General features: G+C 37.6%; 1 protein-coding gene across 1 annotated transcript; it reads left to right on the top strand.

The window, feature by feature from the left end:
- The first annotated feature begins 264 nt into the window (after positions 1-264).
- Positions 265-22,065, top strand: LOC137619747 (juvenile hormone esterase-like). The gene is made up of 12 exons (XM_068350051.1): positions 265-422; positions 5,032-5,229; positions 7,497-7,628; positions 8,666-8,807; positions 10,206-10,391; positions 13,286-13,497; positions 15,336-15,486; positions 15,910-16,088; positions 17,043-17,199; positions 18,755-18,884; positions 19,259-19,376; positions 20,442-22,065. Exons 2-12 carry the CDS (start codon positions 5,032-5,034, stop codon positions 21,354-21,356), a joined length of 2,520 nt encoding a protein of 839 aa, XP_068206152.1. The 5' UTR covers positions 265-422; the 3' UTR covers positions 21,357-22,065.

Raw genomic sequence — 22,065 nt, 5'->3', positions numbered from 1 at the left:
ATGGCCATTACAATGTAGAAACTCATTCTTATTTTAATTCATTTTTAGTTGTTTAATTGCCATCTAGGCCTATTCCCTAATATTGTTAAGAACCTGGTTTAGAGTTTCAGGCTTTTCATATATAGAAATGGAAAAAAAAGAACTGTTTCAAATTGTATGGTAATTTCAAAGTAGAAATTTGTACCATGGATTATAAAATGACGAGGTTGATGTAGTAGTAATAGTAGTAGTAGAGTTATAGATTTGTGGTTTAGCTCATCCGTCATCCATGCAGCCTACTGTGTTTATCTTTCTGACATGTTTTTGTTAAACTAAAATTTGTGAATCAAAAAGTTTACTAGAAGAATCTTGAAGATTTATTTTATCACCAAATCAGAAGACTCTCGTATTATTTTGCTGTCTGAAGATTGCAAAAATTCAAGGTAATTATGAAAAACTGTGAATTTGGTAGGTCAACATAGAGCATGTTGCTGTAGGCTACTATCAGTACTGGACCTGATGATGTATATTTTGGCATTTTACTATATATAAGTAATGTGGTCTGTGGCATAATTAAATTATCTATAGGCTAAAATGTGAATACCATTTATATATCTACATCCAACTCAAATGTGAACACAATTTAATAATCAAATATTACTTTTGGGAGCTCATTCTCCCTTCCCCAACCTTACCTAGGATTCCCCATAACATTTATGTTGAGAAATTACACAAGTAGAATAAGAGAAGATGTCTAATACAATCTCCTGGGTTTGGGGTCTGGGTCCTTATCTACTTTAATGGGGAATTCCTCCTACCTTCCTTTTTTATTCCCCATCCTTTTCTCCTTTATTCCCCATCCCTTTGCCCTTTAGTCCCCATTCCTTTGCCCTTTAGTCCCCATTCCTTTGCCCTTTAGTCCCCATTCCTTTGCCCTTTAGTCTCCATCCCTTTGCCCCCTTAGTCCCCATCCCTTACCCCCTTTATTCCCCATCCCTTACCCCCTTTATTCCCCATCCCTTACCCCCTTTATTCCCCATCCCTTCGCCCTTTAGTCCCCCTCCCTTCGCCCTTTAGTCCCCTCCCTTCGCCCTTTAGTCCCCCTCCCTTCGCCCTTTTATTCCCCCTCCCTTTCCCCTTTTATTCCCCATCTTTTCCTCTATATTCCCTATCCTCTCCCTTACATTCCCCATCCCTTTCCCCTTCATTCCCCATCCCTTTCCCCTATTATTCCCCATCCCTTCTCTCCTTCATTCCCCATCCCTTCTCTCCTTCATTCCCCATCCCTTCTCTCCTTCATTCCCCATCCCTTCCCCATCCTTTCATCTCCCCTCCCTTCCCTAACCTCACCTGTTACATTGTAAAATCCCCAAATGAAACAAATGATAAATCACCTGTTTACTTGGCTCCATTATGGGGAGCCTTTGTAGGGTGACGGCCAGATCCCGTAGAAAATGGGAATATTCTGAACTGTGGCCGTCGTTCTAAAAACTATTTTGGCGGGAGAAGCTAACTTAAAAAACCCACCTAACCTATGCTAAAAGCCGTATCCTTACCCAGAGGGGCTGCGCCCCCCCGGACCCCCCCTTACACAACATATTTAAGATCCGTCGACCATTTCCAAACTTTTTTATTCTATACAAGTTAACAGTCGGAGCGATAATAAGCAAATTAGGATGCTTGGCCGTAGCGCTACCAACTACTCCATTATGGTTGGTGTTAGTGCAGTTACCGTACTGCATTTTGTGCGGTGCACTGCAGGCATTGCTAAAGGGTCTTTGCAGTATTCCTTTGGCCCCTTAGCTGCAATGGCTTCGTATCTCTTTACTATACAACCGTTCCCTCTTCCTTGTGTCCATTTTGCTGTCCACTTCTCAAATTTTACTAAAAACTGCGGGGTTCCCCGCATTTACCCATGGGCCCTGAACTGCCTCAGCCCCCAGTGCCAGGGTATGTAACTTGAATTTCATAAATGTAATCCTCCATACAGTACTGTGATTAGGCTTTGCCTGTTACCCGTATTGTGAGGACAACAAGACGAGCAGAGAGAGACTGACAGTTTACTGAACATGCAACGGTCACTGTATTAGAGTGCGGACGGATAAGTAGCCTGGGAGGGAAACTTTTCCAACCGCCCAAAATCATTTGTTTTCATTCAAATATAAATTATAAATACCAAGGCGGTAGCCTAATGAAATATAGATTATTATACATGATGATAAAGCTCTCAGAGAGCGCAACATTGTTAAACAAAAATCCACTGTGTGGAATAATTATGTTACAATATTCAGAAAAGAGTCCAGGGGGAGGAAACACTGCGAGTAAGACTATCCTTACAATAACTTTTATAGAATAAGTTGCAGACGATTTGTCTTGTGGTTTGTATACCATCATTGCCTTAGGAAGAGCAAAAATATTTGGATATTTGCCTTATAATATACTGATAAACACTGCAGTAGGCCTACTGTACTAATAATTATTGCTTGAGCTGCTTGCAACTAAATGGCTATTAAGCTGGTGCTCATATTTATTAAATTTAGCGTAACATTTACTGAAAAACAATTGAGAGAATAAAATTCTAATGTCCACATTAAATATTAGTTTGCTCTCAACTAAATTTAGTTTTCTGGAATTACAGTATGCTGAAATTCCAAAATGTTAGTTTGAGCAGAAAAATTTAAAATATAAGAACCAATTGGGTTACAGCATTATGGTATCCACAACTCTATGGAAAAAAAACAAAATACGAAGGCAATGCCCCTCTGCTTCTCTCTCGAGGTGCTCCTTGTATGACTAAATGACTAATGTTGACGAATGCCACAAGGACCTTGAATATTCTGTGGTCTGCCCTTGGCACTGTTAGTGCCCAATTGGTAGAGAAGCTCCTGGAGGTGTTCTGCTAGATCTCTTAAGCCTTCTCTTCCCAATGCTGTTCTACCTGCGGATTGCTGGTATTTGGTGCCACTAGTTGTATCCTTGCCTGCCGCTCCGGAGAAGCTGCCCTCGCCCACTGCAGAGAGTTTGCCCATAGCTGAGGAATCTGACATTGGTGATGGAGATTTGCTGGCAGTCTTTTCCCCTTATAACTAATATACCTGCGTCTTCTTCTTTGCCTGCCTGTGAAGGAGCTCTCTACCTCCTAATCAAGTGTAGTTGTAGTCACTGAGGTACAGGAGTCAGGGGGTCCCTCTGGACACCTCCAGATTACTCTGCATGGTTTTGTGGGAGTATCAGCAGTTCCAAAACTTCCCCCTATGTTGGCATGAAGATAAGTGACCCAAGGGCTCATGCCAAGGACTCCAGTTCCAAATCTTGTTGGAGATCTATCTCAAGCGTTGTTGGGCAGGATGCAGGACAGTGCCTTCATCCCTCTTCTGGCCAGGGACGTTCCTAGAATGCCTCGGTGATCCTTTCTCCAAACTTACGAACTTCCACGAGCTGCCCTGACTTTTCGGGAAGTGGTAGATTTCTCCAAAGTCTGTTGCCCCTCACGAGCAAAGAACTCCCTCCTCACGAGTATGCACGAAGAAGGCTGCTTATTCCCATTCTCCACGAGATGATGATCAACAAGCATTCCCACAATCGGGATCATCCCAGAGTTCATTCAAACGCTGATAAATTGTTAAAAATATCTTTGTCAACAAACCTGTAAAGCGTAATCGGACTAGTTTGGGTTAGAATTCTTGCATAAGAAAGGTGATGCAGCATGAGCTAGGGAAGAATTGTCACTCGCAAATGATGAAACCACGCGCTAAAGAATCGGCATAAAAATGAGATCACCCACGATTGCCTGATTCAACACACAAATGAGATCACCAACAATCATCGAATCCTGAACGTAGAAGAAATTTGGCACAATCTCCTCCGCCTTTGTGGGAATCTGTATGGTCCCCGCCACACGTAAGAGTGCCCTTGGACTGTGTCAATGATCCCCGACACCTGAAGGCTTTACCAATAGCATATCTTTGAGTTCCCCATTACTGAAGGCAAAGGCTCCTTACCCTGAACCACACACTGAGACACGACATTTATGATCAGATTTGGGACAGGTGAAGGTACTGGTTTGTCTCTCTCCAAGGCTACCAGTCTTTGATCACCTCGCAAATTGCTGAGTTGGATATCGAGAGGAAGCCTGAACCCCCAGCACCCTACAAATTGGTCGCCTGATGTCCTATCACATGTTCCTTCACATTCTTGGTAGAAATCAGACCAACAAGAATGTCCATCTCGCCGAGATGGGTTGACTCTCAGGTTTAGATGTATATAGTACCTTTTAAAAAGCTTGCCGGATGTTCCGATTTCTCTGAAGTCATGTTCCTATTAGAGATCTTGGGTTTGTATGTTTATGAAAATTTCAAATGGATAAAATTTTTTTATATTTTTCTTAACTATACAACAAAGTCCTTCAAGTTTCACTGCCTGGTTCAACTGCTCTGCAAGTCCTAGGTTGAGGGTTAGTGATGGCTCTGTAATCTATTAGGTGGGCGGGACTTCCCCGCCAACCGTGAGTTGCTACCACCACCACATTAATTTTTAACAGCTTTATTCAGCTTCACTGAAAGCATACTTGTAGAAAAGGACTCTGGTTTGTATAACTAGGAAAAATACAAATGGATATAAAAATTTGCGGTACTGTACTACAATATGTATCAAGTAAAATTCTCTCTTTGTAGAAATATAAAACTTTAAAAAAAATATATGCTTTCTTGATCACTCCTCAGCCAGTTTTGCTTTTGCATGCAGTATTTAAACTCTTAATTCATTGTTGTATGTTCTCTATACCATTTTTGGTCCTGAGAAAGAAATTCAAACTACACTTGTTATTTGAGAATGAGTGCTGTTAAAAAATTTACTGTACATATTGTTATTAAATAAAATGCTTTTACTGTCTCTTTTGATAGAATATTTTATTAGTAATTCACATTTTACTCTTCATACTTTATTTGCCGAGTTGATCTTAAGTTTGTATGGTTCTTTACTGAAGGTTCTGCCTTAGTTTTCTATCGGGTACTATTCTTGCTTTGATAATTTAATGTTATATAAATTTTTCAGATGAATGGGATTTTAAAGCTGACTTTTGTCATATTTCTCAAGTCAGTCGTTGGAGAAACTGACGATCATTCATCCTTAGAAGTGAAGTACAGTCAAGGAATCATCGTAGGTGTTCGGGAAAGTTACAATTCTCGACAGTATTATGCTTTTAGAGGCATCCCGTACGCTAAACCTCCAGTTGGAGACCTCAGGTTCAAGGTAAGCTTTAGATATTTATGTTTAGGGTAGTTAACTTCATAATCAGGCAGTTAAATCTGGAACTTCAGAAGTTCAAATTTGCAGCAAATGGTTTCTTTTACTGAACAGGCCAACTTCGAGTAGGGATCGCTAAAACGTCGGCCATCTTCAAAAACACAAAAGAACACAGAGCAAAATAAAACACGTCTGACCAATGCAGGTGCTGATAGAGAAATGAAGATAAGGGTTGGGGAGATTTAGGGGTGGAGGGGGATGTTGATGAAGGAGAGGTCTAATTGGTGAGGGATCTATGGTCGTGGTTCAATCACGCCCCAGTTTTCTATACCGTCACTCAGAGTGAGCGAGCTAGGTTTATTCCTGGCATTCCATGCATCTAATTTTTTTTCTCTGGTATATTCAGCAATAACTATGCCTTAGAAATGGTGCTAGAGGAGCATTTCACTGGGCGACGCAGGTTCCTTGGCCAGAAATAGATTTTTCCTTCGTCAAAATCCCTTATATATGACAGATCTATTTTGATGTTTATACTGATCTTTAAATATTTTGATAATTACTTCTGTTGTACTTTATTTCCTTTCCTCATTGGGCAATTTTTTCCCATGTCTTACTAACATCCTGCTTATCCAACTAAGGTTATAGCTCGGGTAATGATAATAAAGATAATAGTGATTGGTACCCAAGCCCCTTCTCAATCAAGCTAAGACCAGGTAGGGCTAGGTAAGGGCTGCTTTCAACTCTGTAGGTAGACCTATAGGCTCCCCTAAACCCGGTCGAGGTCGAGTTTGTCTTGAACTCCCATCTAACATGGACAGGCAGGGATGTTTCCAATAGGCTCGTCGTCGGCGCCCACTCGTGTCCGAGTATTGGGTTCTGTCGTTAGCCATCAGCCTCCTGAGAAAGAGATGGAGAAGGGTGGCGGAAACGACAGAATGCCAGTAGCTGGGTATATTGTTTTGGGTGGTCGTGGCTTTGCAACGGCCACGCACACACACTTGGCCCACAACGTTTTCACCGCGGCTCAAGACATATGAGACAGGCGGCTTCTCCGATGTTGGTTGCATCGGGCTGCCGGGTTCTCGTTATGTCAAGGCCCGCCTTGTTGCCTGCCCGACAGGCATAGCCCTCTTCCGCCGGCGCTGGGAAGCTCCGCCGTTGGGGTCTTGTTTGGTTTGATTTTGGAGTTTTCCTTCTCCTAGCCTTTGCCTATCTTAAATAAAGGAGAAGGCCTATAGGGGTCCAGTCTCGGTTTGGTCTATCAGAACTGGCCTTAGCGGTATGGTTGAGCCTGCCAGGGTGGATAAACTACCCCACCGCCATTGCCCAGCCCATCATTGAGACACTCAAGCCCCTCTACTGCAGCAAAGTGCTGGACCATCAGAGGGGGCACTAGGCTACTACAACCCTTTAAAGAAAGCAAACAAAGTAATTTGCAACATTTGGCTATTATAAGTAATGGAGTTTATCTTAAAATTCTTTGTAGGTGTTTTCCTTATTTTAGGATCTTGTGGGGAATGTAATGTTAAAAAACGGAAATTGGATCTTCATGCTTGCATTTTGTAAAATTTTATAAAATTATTGGTTATTGACATTTGGACTCATCTGGTAGAGAAAGATGATAGTGTCTTGAACAGAGTAATTTAAAAATAGAGACCTTCCAAATTGTGCACTTAATAGGATTTTGAGGTTTTATAAATGAAGTAACTCTTAGAGTTTTTAGTTTGCTTTTACCTTCAAGTTTCTTGCTGTTATATTTGCATGGGCTAATGTTTTAGTTGCTCAGTATATACATACATATACCAAGGCACCTCCCCCAATTTTGGGGGGTAGCCGACATCAAACAAAGAAACAAAACAAAAAGGGGACCTCTACTCTCTACGTTCCTCCAGCCTAACCAGGGACTCGGCCGAGTTCAGCTGGTACTGCTAGAGTGCCACAGCCCAACCTCCCACATTATCCACCACAGATGAAGCTTCATAATGCTGAATCCCCTACTGCTGCTACCTCCGCGGTCATCCAAGGCACCGGAGGAAGCAGCAGGGCCTACCGGAACTGATCTTTTATTTTGCTAAATTTTTACTATCTTTATGATTTGGCATTTTATTTATTGCTTTTAAGTTGTATCAAGCTGTATTTATTATGGTATTTAACAAACCAGATGTTGATCAGCATGATCAGATATGAGTGTGTAAATTACAGCTTAGATTGATTTCTTATCAGGAAGTACTCCGCTTAATTCCAGTTGCTTGTACATTTTATTCTGATTCCAGGAACCTGTTGGCAATGTTTCGTGGAGTGGCAAAAGAAAAGGAGATACGGATCCTCCTCCCTGTCCACAGATTGTTGACTCAAAGTTCGTGGGAAGCGAAGATTGTTTATACCTAAATATCTATACTCCTCAGGTTAGTGATATGAACTGTCAACTATAAATAGTTCTGATTAAGATAAGTAAGATTTATCAAGTTTATCAATGGTAACTGTTAGATGTAATTTTCAGAAACTAGAAAATTTCTTGTTTTTTTTTCTCTTCTATTGCCTTAATGACATTTGACTCTTAATCCTAGCAATATTCTCCAAAGTACCTCATATCGGATAGAAATCTTGAATTAGGTAGGTTTTATTTTAATCTTGGGTGACAGGTCTTTGTATTATTTTTGTTTCCCAGAAGTACAGGTTACAACCATCTTTAACTGGTTTGTCTTCTAATAATTAGAAACTCTGCTATAAGTATCTTTAGAGAGTTATGGGATCCTTTGACTGGCCAGACAGTAGTACATTGGATCCTTCTCTCTGGTTACGGTTCATTTTCCCTTTGCCTAAGCACAAACACCGAATAGTCTGGCCTATTCTTTACATATTCTCCTCTGTCCTCATACACCTGACAACACTGAGATTACCAAACAATTTCTTCTTACTGCACTTTAATTGTTCAGTGGCCACTTTCCTCTTTGTAAGGGTAGAAGAGAGACACTAGCTATGGTAAGCAGCTCTTCTAGGAGAAGGACACTCCAAAATCAGACCATTGTTCTCTAATCTTGGGTAGTGCCATAGCCTCTGTACCATGGTCTTCCACTGTCTTGGGTTGGAGTTCTCTTGCTTGAGGGTACACTCGGCTCGCTATTCCATCTTATTTCTCTTCCTCTTGTTTTATTAAAGTTTTTATAGTTTATAAAGGAGATAATTATTTTAATCTTGTTGCTCTTCTTTATATATTTTATTTTTCTTTGTTTCCTTTTCTCACTGGGCTATTTTCCTTGTTTGTGCCCCTGGGCTTATAGCATCTTGCTTTTCCAACTAGGATTGTAGCTTAGCAAGTAATAATAATAATGATATTGTGTATAATAAATATACATTTGATTTACAATTAGAAATATTTCTCATATGTTTACTGTCTACAGTATACAATATTTTCTTAAATAATTTAAAAATTTATTTTCAGACAGGTCACAAGGCATATCCAGTAATGGTATTTTTCCACGGTGGGGACTTCTTGAGAGGTGGAGCCAGCGATTATTCTCCTATGCCAATATTGTATAATGATGTGGTGCTAGTCGTTTTGCAGTATAGGCTTGGTATTCTTGGTTAGTATATACCGTTTTTTTTTTTTTTAATTTTAAAGGCTATTGTTTATTTTAATGTTAATGCCCTTTAACATGCCCATACTTTAAATTGTTTTAAGCATAAGTAATCTAATCGCTGATAGAGGAGGGTGAGCATAAAGGGGGTGGTTCCCTAACCAATGAGTTAGGTTTGTGGTGGCCGATGTGGTAACGACCCTGACTGGTGAACGCCAGACTGGGGTTAGTCCCGCTTAAACTCTGTAGTTTCTTTGGTCGCTGCAATCTCGCCATCCATGTGAACTGAAGATTGGGGGTTTGGGGGAGCCTATAGGTATCTGCTGAGACTTCAGCAGCCATTGCCTGGCCCTAATTGGTCCTAGCTTGGATGGAGAGGGGCCTTAGATGCTGATCATATGTGTATATGGTCAGTCTCTAGGGCATTGCCCTACTTGATAGGGCAGTGTCACTGTCCCTTGCCTCTGCCATTCATGAGCGGCCTTTAAACATGTATCATTTATTTTCCAAGAGTTGACAATAGGGTGCCGAGATACCTCGTGGGGACTTATAAAAAGACAAAAATAAGCCTGTAGGCCTAAATGGTGGTATGAGTAGTTTACTACTGTATGTGCTTCGACAAAGAAAAGGCATCTAGAGAAATTAATAAATAGCTGTTGAAAGCTTTGCAAACAATCAACCAGATTGTGAGATGATTTATCATGAGTTATCAAGTTTTTTTTAGAAGAATGAGCAATTACTAACTTCACATAGAAGGCTGTATCTCTTTAAATTTACAGTTAACAACTTTGCTATGTACTAAATGAGGTATGATAGCTATAAAATGTGTGGGACAGTGGATACTTTTCAGGCTGTAGTATGCCAAGAGTACATTTTTTTTCTTGAACACACTAGTAACTTATTGGGTTTTACTTCAAGAAAATATTTTGTAAAATGGAGAGCAGTTCTATCAAATGTCTGCTGAAGCAGTGATTTTTTTTCAAGTAAATTTAAGTTTTTCTCCTGAGATAAACTTAAACTTCTAATGCACAATTTTCTCCGAAGTTTTATATACAGCTTCTCAAAATTTATTACAGAGAAATGAGAAGTTGTTGCTTAATTCATTGTATAACTGTATATATTTGTGAAGCATGATTGCACATTACGGGTTTATATGCATGTTCCTTTTGATAAAGCCTTATACAAATGTTTCTAGTTTTAAAGATGTGATTTTAGATTTTTGAAAGACTAAAGATGCATACTTTAGTTAGAAAAAAAATTCAAACTTCAGCTAACTTGGGTTTAATGAGTTTCTAGGGTAATGTTTAGACTTTTAAGGACTTTAAAGTGGTATAATTTTTACCATGGATTGAATTTAACTTAATATTTTGGAAACTGTAGTCAAGCGAACAACTTTCTTTTTAGGATTTTTGTCAGCTGAAGATGATATTCTCCCAGGAAACATGGGCTTGAAAGACCAAACAATGGCCCTTAGATGGGTTAAAGATAATATAGAGGCATTTGGAGGTGACAGCAGCAGGGTTACTCTATTTGGTTCTGGTAGCGGGGGAACGTCTGTCCATTACCAGATCTTGACGCCTTATGCGAAAGGTAAGAGCAGTAACGTGAGTTGGCTTGCACTAATTTTCAAATAAATGTACCGTTGTGTAGTCTTAAAAGGGTAGTCTCATATTATCGCCTATTTTCTTTCTTATGTTTGGTTGTGAGAGAGGCAAGAGAGCGTGCTAGAAATAGGAATGAATGGCGAGCGATTGTGACGCAGTTCCGGTAGACCCTGCTGCTTCCTCCAATGCCTTAGATGACCGTGGAGGTAGCAGCAGTAGGGGATTCAGCGTTATGAAGCTTCATCTGTGGTGGATAATGTGGGAGGGTGGGCTGTGCCACCCTAGCAGTACCAGCCGAACTCGGTTGAGTCCCTTGTCAGGCTGGGAGGAACATAGAGAGGAGACCTCCTCTTTTTTGTTTCATTTGTTTGATGTCGGCTAACCCCCAGAATTGGGGGAAGTGCCTTGGTGTGTGTATGTATGTATGTATGTATGTTTGGTTGGCATCATGCTGCTGTTTTAGGCTAAGCTAGTCTTGCCTTGCTGCCCTGTAAGGGGATGTAGCTATCATGGGTTCCTTTTATAATGTAATATTAAATTGTGATGTTTTATGACTGACGGGCTGCTAAAGTTAGGGCCAGGGTTCATGATCAGTCACTCAACACGTTCCTAACTGATAAGACATTTTTCAACTTCTGACAGGTACTCTGCCAAATTACCTTTACACATTTTCATTCAAGGGCATCAGCCACCTGTTGAGATACTACCGCTAGAGTTATTGGGTCCTTCGACTGGCCAGACAGTACTACATTGGATCCCTCTCTCTCGTTATGGCTCATTTTGTATCTGCCTACACATACACCAAATAGTCTGGCCTATTCTTTCCACATTCTCCTCTGTCCTCCATACATCTACAGCACTGAGATTACCAAAAAATTCTTCTTTTCCCAAGGGGTTAACTACTGCACTGGAATTCTTCAGTGGCTACTTAACCCTCGGTGAGGGTAGAAGAGGTCTTTAACTATGGTAATTGGCGCTTCTTGGAGAAAGACACTCCAAAATCAAACCCTTGTTCTCTAGTCTTGGGTAGTGCCATATCCTCTGTACCATGTCCTTTCACTCTCTTGGGGTAGAGTTCTCTTGCTTGATGGTACACTTGGGCACTGTATCTTATTTCTCTTCCACTTTTTTTTAAGTGTTTTTGATTTATATATGAAAGGTCTAATTGAATGTTATGGTTCTTAGAGTATATTATTTTGATTGTTTATACTATTTCCTCGTTCCCTTTCATCACTGGGCTATTTTTCCCTGTTGGAATCTTTGGGTTTGTAGCACATCTTCCTATGCTTAGAACGTTTTGGTACATCCACCCTTATAACTTACTGTATTGATAATTGCGTTCCTTTTCTTGTTCCAAAGCTTTATAAATGGCACCCCCTTTATTTTATTAACAAGGTCCCTTCTGAACTCATAATGACCATGTCAGGTCTTGGCTATGCTTTTCCTCTATTGTCTAGACCAGAAGCTAGCACCAGTTCCTATTGGTTCTTCCTTATTTCTTTTTCCTCCTGTGTGGGGAGGATAGCAGCTTTGTTCCCTGATCCTAAAATGCTATTGGAGCGTATTCAAATTCAGCTTTATTTCCTCTTGCCTAATGTGCTATTAGAGCTTTATAAATAGAGCTTTATAAATATTAGAGTTGTAGGGCAAATCAAATATGGTTTGCCATTAAAACTATGTGAATTTTTCAGTACATATCCTTATTTTTTAATGTCATCACCTTACTTTTGTAGGGCTGTGGCCTCAACTTACTTGTTAATGGGGTTTAACACCTTCAAGTTGATAAAATTTGTGATTGTAGATTAAATTTGTGATTGTAACGGAAATTATATTTTTTATGGAACTGGTTTCCTATTCTTTGTATATACCATCTACAATATATGCACTGAACTATTTGTGTGAAACTAATACCATTTTGTAATGCGTATACTGCAGTACAAAGTCTGTTCAACACAGTATAGCTAACTTGTTTTGGACACCTGTGGAGCTTTTGTGTCATATTGTATTGTCATCTTAAGAGATTTTGTGTTATTATTATTACAGTTGCTGTTGCTAAACTACAACCCTAGTTGGAAAAGCAAGATGCTATAAGCCCAAGTGCTCCAATAGGGAAAAGTTGTCCAGTGAGGAAAGGAAATATGGGAAATAAAAGATCTTGAGAAATAATGAACAATTAAAATAATTTTTTTTTTTTAAAATGGTAGAAACATCAAAACAATTTCATAAATAAACTATACAGACTTATGTCAGCCTGTTCAACTAAAAAAAATTTTGCTATAAGTTTGAACTTTTGAAGTTCTATTGATTCAACTACCCGATTAGGAAGATTAAGAAGATTTTATTAAGGTGAAATTCCAATGTTATTTTTGTAAGATTTTAAGCAAATTTTCAATATCGTCACCCTCATAAACAAACTGCCTAAGTCATTTTCTCTCTTGTTGGGAAATCAAAAAAACCTTCTCATTTCCTAATTCTTTATATCATTGTCTGAGTTTCAATTCACAAATTCTTAATAGAAGAATTTGTGAATTAGAATTTGTTAATTGAAACTCAAGACAATGATATAAAGAATTAGGAAATGAGGTTTTTTTATTTCCCAACAAGTGGAGAAAATGACTTAGGCGGTTAGTTTATGAGGGTGACGATATATTTTATTTTCCAGGGGTCTTTACTGGCGCTATTATTCAGTCATTGTCTTGAGCTTCAATTCACAAATTCTTAATAGAAGAATTTGTGAATTAGAATTTGTTAATTGAAACTCAAGACAATGATATAAAGAATTAGGAAATGAGAAGGTTTTTTTTTTTTTATTTCCCAACAAGTGGAGAAAATGACTTAGGCAGTTTGTTTATGAGGGTGTCAATATATTTTATTTTCCAGGTCTCTTTACTGGTGCTATTATTCAGTCTGGATCAGCGCTGTGTCCTGGAATGCTACGTAACCACTATAAGTTTGTAGCGACAGTGTTGGTCAGAAAATTTTTATGCAGTGTTGATGGTGTTCCTGAGAACATTACTTATTCAGAAAATCTTCTCAGGTGTTTGAAAGATGTATCTACTGAAAGCATAGCCACTTCATACAGGCTATTTTTAGTAAGTAATTTTTGTTGGTAGGAAATCATGTATACTTAGTTTTCCTAGAACTAGAAACCTTTGAGATCTTTGAGAAAATATCCTTTTAAACTGGATTGGTATTTAGTAATAGTTTTCCTAATATAGTCATACAGTTGTCCCTAACCTTTGCTAATTGAATATATACAAATTTTATTATTTGTGAGGATGTGAAATTCTTGATTAATGCCAGTCTATTATAGACAGCTTGGAGCTACCTTGTATTAATTCAACCTCTTGATCTTATTCCCCGGCATAGCCAGTTGTGAGGTTACAAAATATTCTGGACTACTAACAGACTAGACCAATTGGCTTCTGGAGCCATCATAAGATTAGATACTTGCGGGGCAGTGCTTAAACCTAAGGAAAGGCATCTGAACTGTAAAGTTTTCCCTTAAACCTTATCATTAGGAAGTCTTTTGACACTTTGCTGCACTTGGATGCAAAGCTAAGCATCTTAAAAGAATTGGAAAAAGTGTGGCTTAGGTTTTCCATGGAAAACCTTGTAACTCAAAGAAACTACTGTACAGTATTTCAATTTATATTCATCTATACCTGGTGTTCTTCCCCTTTTAAACTTGGATCGTAAGCAGCGTGTTACGAAGACCATGAGAGATTTTTTCACGGTCAATGGCCTCCTTCTCTATTACTGTAACCTTTTATACTTCTCTGAGAGCTAATCTTGGATTATATACAGGTTGCCTTCCTGAAAGACTCCCTTGCTGGGTCTTACGGGTGAAGAGGAGTCCCAAAAATATTTCCACATTCCTTGTCCTCTCTTCATACAAAAGGGACGTTTACTATCTGATTACCAGTCTTTGGTACAGATATTCTTATGAACTGAAATGACAGGAGTTATTGTTGGAACATAACTAGCCCTGATTTCTGAGAGAGGTTTTATAGGTCTTAGTAAGGTGTCAAATTGATGCATCACAAATAGTTTTGGGTTAGAGATAGTAGAGAGGACTAAATGATGAAGTAAAAAAAAAAAAGATTCCAGTATTTTATGGCTCCATCAAAAATTTATTCAAATAACTTCCGAGTTGCTGGTCGTCGTGCCAGACAAATCATTGACTGTTCAAATAGTTTCATAATAGAATGTGCCGTCTTGAGAAGAGTTCATTTTTAAGAAAGTCTCCAGATTATAGATGGCCCATAATGAGGAATCTGCAAAGTAAAACTTTTGTTATCATTCTCAAGTAGTAGAGAAGTTGGCCATTACCTGTTGCCTCCTTTGAAAGTCAATTTAAAGAGCAAGTCGAAAGGAACTCGCTAAAAATCTCGCTCGACTATTTTATTGCATAATGCATCCGAAACATATTTTGATCCACAGCATTGTTTTCCCCTTTAACTATTTTGTACCATTTCTTGTTTATTTTACATTTTAATGCCCTACTGACATTCACTCTTTGCATTCTGACCACATAAGTGTTGCTGGTCTTTGAGAGAATTCTCAAGCTCTTGCCTTTTCCATTTCATGGCACCTATCTTCCATCCTCAATGTTTATTATTTGAAGAAGAACGGTGCTACCTACCTTTTTGCTATATTTTCCATCCTCTTTTAGTTTAGACACTAGATGTAAGGGTAGCATCAATCGGTAGTAGTCTTTAGTTAGTGAAGGTGAAATCGTATTTTGTTGGAGCAAGGAAAATTTGATGCTAATATTCATGGCACTGCAGTAGACGAATGACTAACAATTCAAATTCATATGGCATAAATATTTATCATGATCCAAGTAATTGCAGAGTGATTTTTAGATTTAAGATTGAATAGCAAATTGATTGGATTTTTTTATTTTTTTTGGTACCTCATTATACAGGAATGGCAGTCTCTTCCCCGCATTAATGTTCCCAGAGTTGACGGAGATTATATTCCTGATCATCCTGTAGTTCTCTTGAAAGAAGGGAGGTATAACAAGGTAAACATCATTGCCGGCTTTAATCACCACGATGGCAGCTTCATTACTTCACGTGAGTACTGCACACTATGAATTGTATACTGTGTGGAAACAAACCTCGTATACAAATTTATTTTGAAGAATCTAATTTTTCAAGTTGCATAGCTATCTCCTAAGCATGAGGTTTTCAACAATGTAAAAAATAATTTTTCTCTCGCCTCCCCATACTCTCCCCTCCTGAAAGCACGCAGTGAGGGAATATTCCTACTTAATTGGAGGAAACTCTGCTCAATAGTTTAGTACCTCGCCTTACCTCTAGAAACTTTAAATTTTATTCATAATGGTCAGAGAACATGTTTATGCAGTTTTGTGCAAATTACATTAATCTTTACTTTGTTCTACTGCCCCTCCCCTTAGTCTAAAAGGCAATTCTCAAATATTCTCTACACATTTAGATGTTGATTTTGTTTTAAAGATGCTAATTCTTTCATTTCAGCTTTGTACAATAATCCAATCCAGTGGAAAGGGTTCAAAGAAAATTTTGATATTGTTGGGTCCCTGACAATGGGGTTTGATGAAGAGGAGACGCCTTCATACTTGGCCGGAATTTCATACTTCCGATATATGACCTTCAAAAATGCCTCCGATACAGACGGTATCGAGAGTCTTACGAAGGCAAGTGCTTCCATGTTTTCTCCTATGCTATTTTGGTATTACTTTGTATAATGTTGTTCTTTAGTTTAGATTGATGATGCAGTATGTTAATAGGATCAAGCGCTAGAAATTTGCCAGATTTACTTGCCCAAACAAAAGTTTTTTTAACCCTGAGGTCCAGCGAAGAATTGAAGACTTAAAAGTCTTACGCAAATCTCGGTACCGGGGAATATTGAAACGGTGATGTCGAGATCTGCTATGACGAAGGGTTGACAGTATTGAGCCCCCCCTTCTCTCTCTCTCTCTCTCTCTCTCTCTCTCTCTCTCTCTCTCTCTCTCTCTCTCTCTCTCTCTCTCTCTCTCTCTCTCTCTCTCTCTTTTTTTTTTTTTTTTTTTGATGAATTTACTATCTTGAGTACTGTACTGTACATATTTTCCTATTAAATAGGTCTTCAATGTCTTTTTTTTTCTTTAAATACAATACTGGGTACAGAAAATATTTGATATTGAACAATTACTGTTCTGGACTAGTTAATAATATAGCCATAATTTAGAACACAAAAAAAAGGGCCTTGATTTAGAACAAAATGACTAATTTTAGGTTAACAAAAATACTGTAGCATTAATCTAGAATGAACAAAGTGTTTCTTGTTTAAAATAAACAAAATGGCACCATTAAAGTGGTTCTAATTTTGTACGAAAGTTGGCCTATGGTACCAGTTTTCTGGTGTTGAACGAGTCATATTTTGTAACTTAATATTGTCATAATAAACTTCTAAATACAGTTAGAATACAGTATGCCATTTATTTTTTCCCTGCTACACTAGTGATTTAATTGAAATTGTAAGTGTGAAGGCAAGGGCTTTAAAAATAATGAAAACTCGGTTGTATTTTTTGTTTCTCCCCATCGATTTGAACATTGTCGCAATAATGTAGTAGTCGTCTTACTTAATGGAAGTTTTTTTTTTATTACAGTTATATACCGACAGACATTTTGGAGTATGCATACAGGATATGCTAGATCTTCACGTAAGAACTTCGGGTGATGCAGAGAATGTTTACTTGTACCAGCTAATGCATAAAAGTAGGACATCTTCATGTGATAACACCATTACTTCAGTTGATGACCAGTGTAAGTTTTATTTGTATTGGTTTATAGGAACTAGTAAGGAAGTCCTTAACTTGTAAGGAAGTCCTTAACTTGTAAGGAAGTCCTTAACTTGTAAGGAAGTCCTTAACTTGTAAGGAAGTCCTCAACTTGTAAGGAAGTCCTCAACTTGTAAGGAAGTCCTCAACTTGTAAGGAAGTCCTCAACTTGTAAGGAAGTCCTCAACTTGTAAGGAAGTCCTCAACTTGTAAGGAAGTCCTCAACTTGTAAGGAAGTCCTCAACTTGTAAGGAAGTCCTCAACTTGTAAGGAAGTCCTCAACTTGTAAGGAAGTCCTCAACTTGTAAGGAAGTCCTCAACTTGTAAGGAAGTCCTCAACTTGTAAGGAAGTCCTCAACTTGTAAGGAAGTCCTCAACTTGTAAGGAAGTCCTCAACTTGTAAGGAAGTCCTCAACTTGTAAGGAAGTCCTCAACTTGTAAGGAAGTCCTCAACTTGTAAGGAAGTCCTCAACTTGTAAGGAAGTCCTCAACTTGTAAGGAAGTCCTCAACTTGTAAGGAAGTCCTCAACTTGTAAGGAAGTCCTCAACTTGTAAGGAAGTCCTCAACGTGCAAACTCAATAAGTTGCAAGAAGCTGTTTGGAAGCCTAATTTTATTAAACTTTGACCCACTGTAGGTTTCGCCTAGCTTTCATGCTTGCGATTTTCAGCTGAAAGGTCAACGAGTATTTCGTTCATCTAACTTACAGCATTTTTATAATATTGTTTTATCACAGTACTGTATTTCATTATTGGATACAAAATCTGAATTTTATGATTTCATTTGGATTTTTATATATATCAATGTTTATAAGTTGAGAACCCGTATGCTAAATACAAAAATATACTTGAAAAAGTGCTATACAGTAATTTTATAAAAACTGGATAACTACATCATTAAGCTTTCATGTGAAGTACAGTACTGTATAGTACAGCACTATGCCATTATTGTAAGTCTTGCAAATAGACATAAGGTTGTGTAAAACGGAGTAAAGTCGATTATGTTAAGGTATTTAATACTTAGGGTGATGGGTGTAAAATTGAAACTGAAATGAGTCGGTCTAATGTAAAAAGGGGTATAACTACATCTTTTTTTTCATACTTGTGTAATTTTTCCTCATTAGTATTTTAGTCTTCTTTATGAAATGTAATTTGGTATGGAGTGTTCATTACTTCCTGTCATGGAGGTTATTAGCACTGACATACGCTTTTTGGGGGGCTATGGCTGATTTATAGAAAGCCTACGTCCAGAGATACTGCCTGGACAATGTGTGTGTGTGTGAGAGAGATGTACATGGGTTATTTTGCTGAAGTTTTTCTAGTATTTTCCTAATGTTTATAATTTTACATTTTTATCTTTAGCAATTATGATAATTTGTTGAAAACTAGGCTGTTCTACAACTTTTGTCTCTTGTCAATGTCTATATTATACATTCAATCAAAAATTTGAATCCTTGCTGGACTGGAGCCTACTGCATATTTTGGAAATAATCATATATAAAATATCTTCCTGAGTGAATCTGTTTATAGTATTTATCCACAGGGATATGCCATGGAGATGAGGTCCCTTTTCTCTTTGATAGTCAATTTGGTTTATCACCCACAGAATATAAGAATGATTATAGTCTGGGATCACTGATTGTGAAAATGTGGACAAACTTTGCAACATATTGGTAAGTTTAGCTCCATTTTTTTTTGTATTTCTAGTCTTTCATTCCATATAGTTTCGGTTTATCAAAATGCTAATAATAATAGTTTTTATGGATGCATGGTATAATATATTTATGACCATATTTAGGTCTCCACAAGGCCTTATTGGCCATATGACTAACCTAAAAGACTGTATGTCTTTATGTATCAATAGTTATTTCAAAAGATTTCTCTATTTACCATACACAAAGAAGGTTAAAATATATCAAGCTTTGCAAATAGCAAAATAAATGTGTGTGGTTGTTGTTTTTTTTTTTTTTTTTTTTTTTTTTTTTTTTTCTCTTTTTTTTTTTTTTTTTTTTGCTGAAATTTATTCCATTCCTTCCTTCTGTCACAGGAATCCAACTCCCACAGACTCGCTAGGATTTTTATGGGAACCATTTACTCTCGGAAATAAAAAACTGCTACTGCTCAAACCAGGTCCTTCGGTAACTAATACTAGCATTTGCAATGAGGTAAGTATTTAATAACATAAGTAAGTAGATAGTGCCTGAATTTTATTTCAAATAATTTAAGTATAATCAGTATGTTTCATGATAAAGTTCCTTTAAATTTTCTAACCGAAGAATGTCAATGTTAATGATTTTTTTTCTATGGATAGGATATAGATAGGATGTATTTGATTCATTATAAACATTATCAAATAGTTGTGAGGAGGAGAATATCCTGTCTCGCTATAAAAAAAATATGGTTGGGGGCCTTGCTGTGAGGTGAAAGTACAATGGCGAGATTCTTGTAGTCAAAAAGCCATTATAGAAGCATGCTTCAACTAAAAATCAAATATGACATTGGAGTGTCGTCTTTGAGAACAATGGCATTTTTTTCAACATCCTTTAGCTGATCAGTCACTTATATTGGAAGAAGCAAAAATGCCTTGCAGTATAGTTGAAGGTAAGCTCTGTCAAGAATACTGGGCATATTTAGGAAAGAAAAGTCCTTATGTTTTGGTGTAAGAGGAAAATTGGAGAAAAGTTGTTAAATCCTATCTCCTTACTGGATCTACCATGAACTTGCCCAGAGCTATGAATAGTTTGGAGTATACTGTATACAGTATAGTCTGTGCCGTCCTTCGATCTCGACAATTAAACGGGAAACTATAGAAAACCTATTTGACCAATAGTGCTTAATTATGCCATTCAGTCCAAGGCTTTCATTGCTTATGATGACCACCCTGTCATGGAAAACCGTTGGCCAAAGTTAAGCACTGAAACGGTGTGTTGACAATTGGATTCATTTTAAGAGTAGATTTTATAGTGTTATATCAAGTGCAAATGACCTCTTTAACAAGTGGCGATTAACAATGAAGTAGCTCGCTTATGTGGCGAGATGATTTTCTAATTTGGTGTCCATGGAGAACACCTTTCCTGTAGTTAAGCGGGGCATGACAGCGAGGCTTAGGGTAGCAAATAGCACAATTATAAACAAATTTATACAAATTAATTTTTAAATACAGGTTTGATTTTAATATTCCCGAGATAATGTATAGCGGTAATTTTTTTTTTAAATTATTTTTTTTACAGACAATTTTGTTTTGGCATTCTCTAGCAACTCGAATGAATAAATTCCTCAATCCAGATGAAGTTGGCAAGGCTGTGGACCTAGGGGATGATAAACTAACTGAGGAATTTGACAGTATGCCCGACTCTGAGTTTAAAACTGTGTTTTATGATAAAGAGGAATGGACAAAGGATCAGAAAAGCTTGGTTAACAAATTCTTGACAAGGAATCAGGAAATAGATCCAACGGATAAATTTACGGTTTTTGTGAAAGAAAGTGTCGGGGAAATAGATTCGATGAACGAAGATCTCATTTATGCCGCTGGTCTTTGGAGTATCGAAATATATCCCAGACATGAATTGTACGGCAGAAGTAATGCTATGCTAAGTAATATTTGCCGTATGCCATCTTCTACAAGTAACTTTTATAGAAAGGACCAGTGTAATTTGGATGAAGCGAGAACTTGTAAAAAGAGTACCTCTTTGCAGACAGATGTACCAGAGGAACTCAATGTATACAACTTGATCCAAGCAGGGCTATTGAAAGCCAGCATAGTGTTGAAGGGTGACGATGAATTTGGGGAAGGTGGTGACGTTACTCGCGTTGTTGATCACGAAAATTTGAACGAATTGGTTAGGGATTACGGAGAGCATATTGTCGAGCACTTGAAAGAACAGAAAGTGAGGAATGAAGATTTAGCGCATTTCCAGAAGCTTTATCAAATGAAACAGAAAGACTCCTTGTTGGAAGAAGGGAAAGATCCTGTTGCTTCCTCGGGAGGAAGTCAAACCGAAACGGTTGTGTTGAAAAACCCAGAAATTGTCGTTGATGAGAATAATCCAAATAAAAAGAAAATTAATTATGGCAAATTAGAGGACTTTTTGAAAGAAAAAAAGACTACGGAAGTTCCAGATTTGGTCTCGTCTGGGGGAAATTAAACGGCCCTGATTGCATACCAAAATTGTTAGTGTAATACAGTGATTAGATTAGTTACTTATGAAGAAGTTCAACCTTTAGGTAAATAAGTGTTTGTAGAATGCCTTGTAAATCATCATAAATTATTTATCAGACAAATGTAAACTATTTTGGTCTTAATGATGAAACGTCAAAACCTTTAGTTTAACTGCTACGAATAACAGTTTTTGTTGTTATTCTAATTCATTGAAGATTCTCTTATTTTAAATTGGGGAAAATTTCATATCTTTTTCTTACCCATTAATTCTCAAGTTTCTGGGCTTAACGAAATTGATGTTTTTAAGGTGTCATGTTGGAAGTCCTGATAGAATTGGAAACACTTGTTCATTTTTAATATAATGGAAGTTGAAGAATCTTGCACTTTAAAAGCTTCCCTCACTATTAAGGGGGGCAATTTGTTTCATAGGCGGGGATAGTTGTGTTTTGGCTTACACGTGATCAATGAATCTTCATGTTTTAATTCATGTAATTTACACAAATGATTTCTTGTTTAGGAATTTAAATGCCAAGAATGAGTAAAATTTAAAGCATGATTAATATAGGATGTAAAATATGGTTAGTTTAGCCAAAGAATGAAATTGATTAAAGGATATTTGGAAAATGCTTAGTATACAGGTTTCATTCTGTAATTATACAATGTTTTTAAGTACAATAAATGTATGTTAAACTTTA

Source organism: Palaemon carinicauda, chromosome 26 (genome assembly GCF_036898095.1).
Source record: "Palaemon carinicauda isolate YSFRI2023 chromosome 26, ASM3689809v2, whole genome shotgun sequence".
NCBI lineage: Eukaryota > Metazoa > Arthropoda > Malacostraca > Decapoda > Palaemonidae > Palaemon > Palaemon carinicauda.
This window is presented reverse-complemented; position numbering and strand designations above follow the sequence as displayed.

Bases quoted from the DNA above. Each gene is read 5' to 3' on its own strand.
- LOC137619747 (XM_068350051.1), top strand. From the start codon at position 5,032: ATGAATGGGATTTTAAAGCTGACTTTTGTCATATTTCTCAAGTCAGTC. The intron at 7,629-8,665 runs GTTAGTGATATG...ATTTATTTTCAG, and splicing joins TAAATATCTATACTCCTCAG to ACAGGTCACAAGGCATATCC. The intron at 16,089-17,042 runs GCAAGTGCTTCC...TTTTTATTACAG, and splicing joins GTATCGAGAGTCTTACGAAG to TTATATACCGACAGACATTT.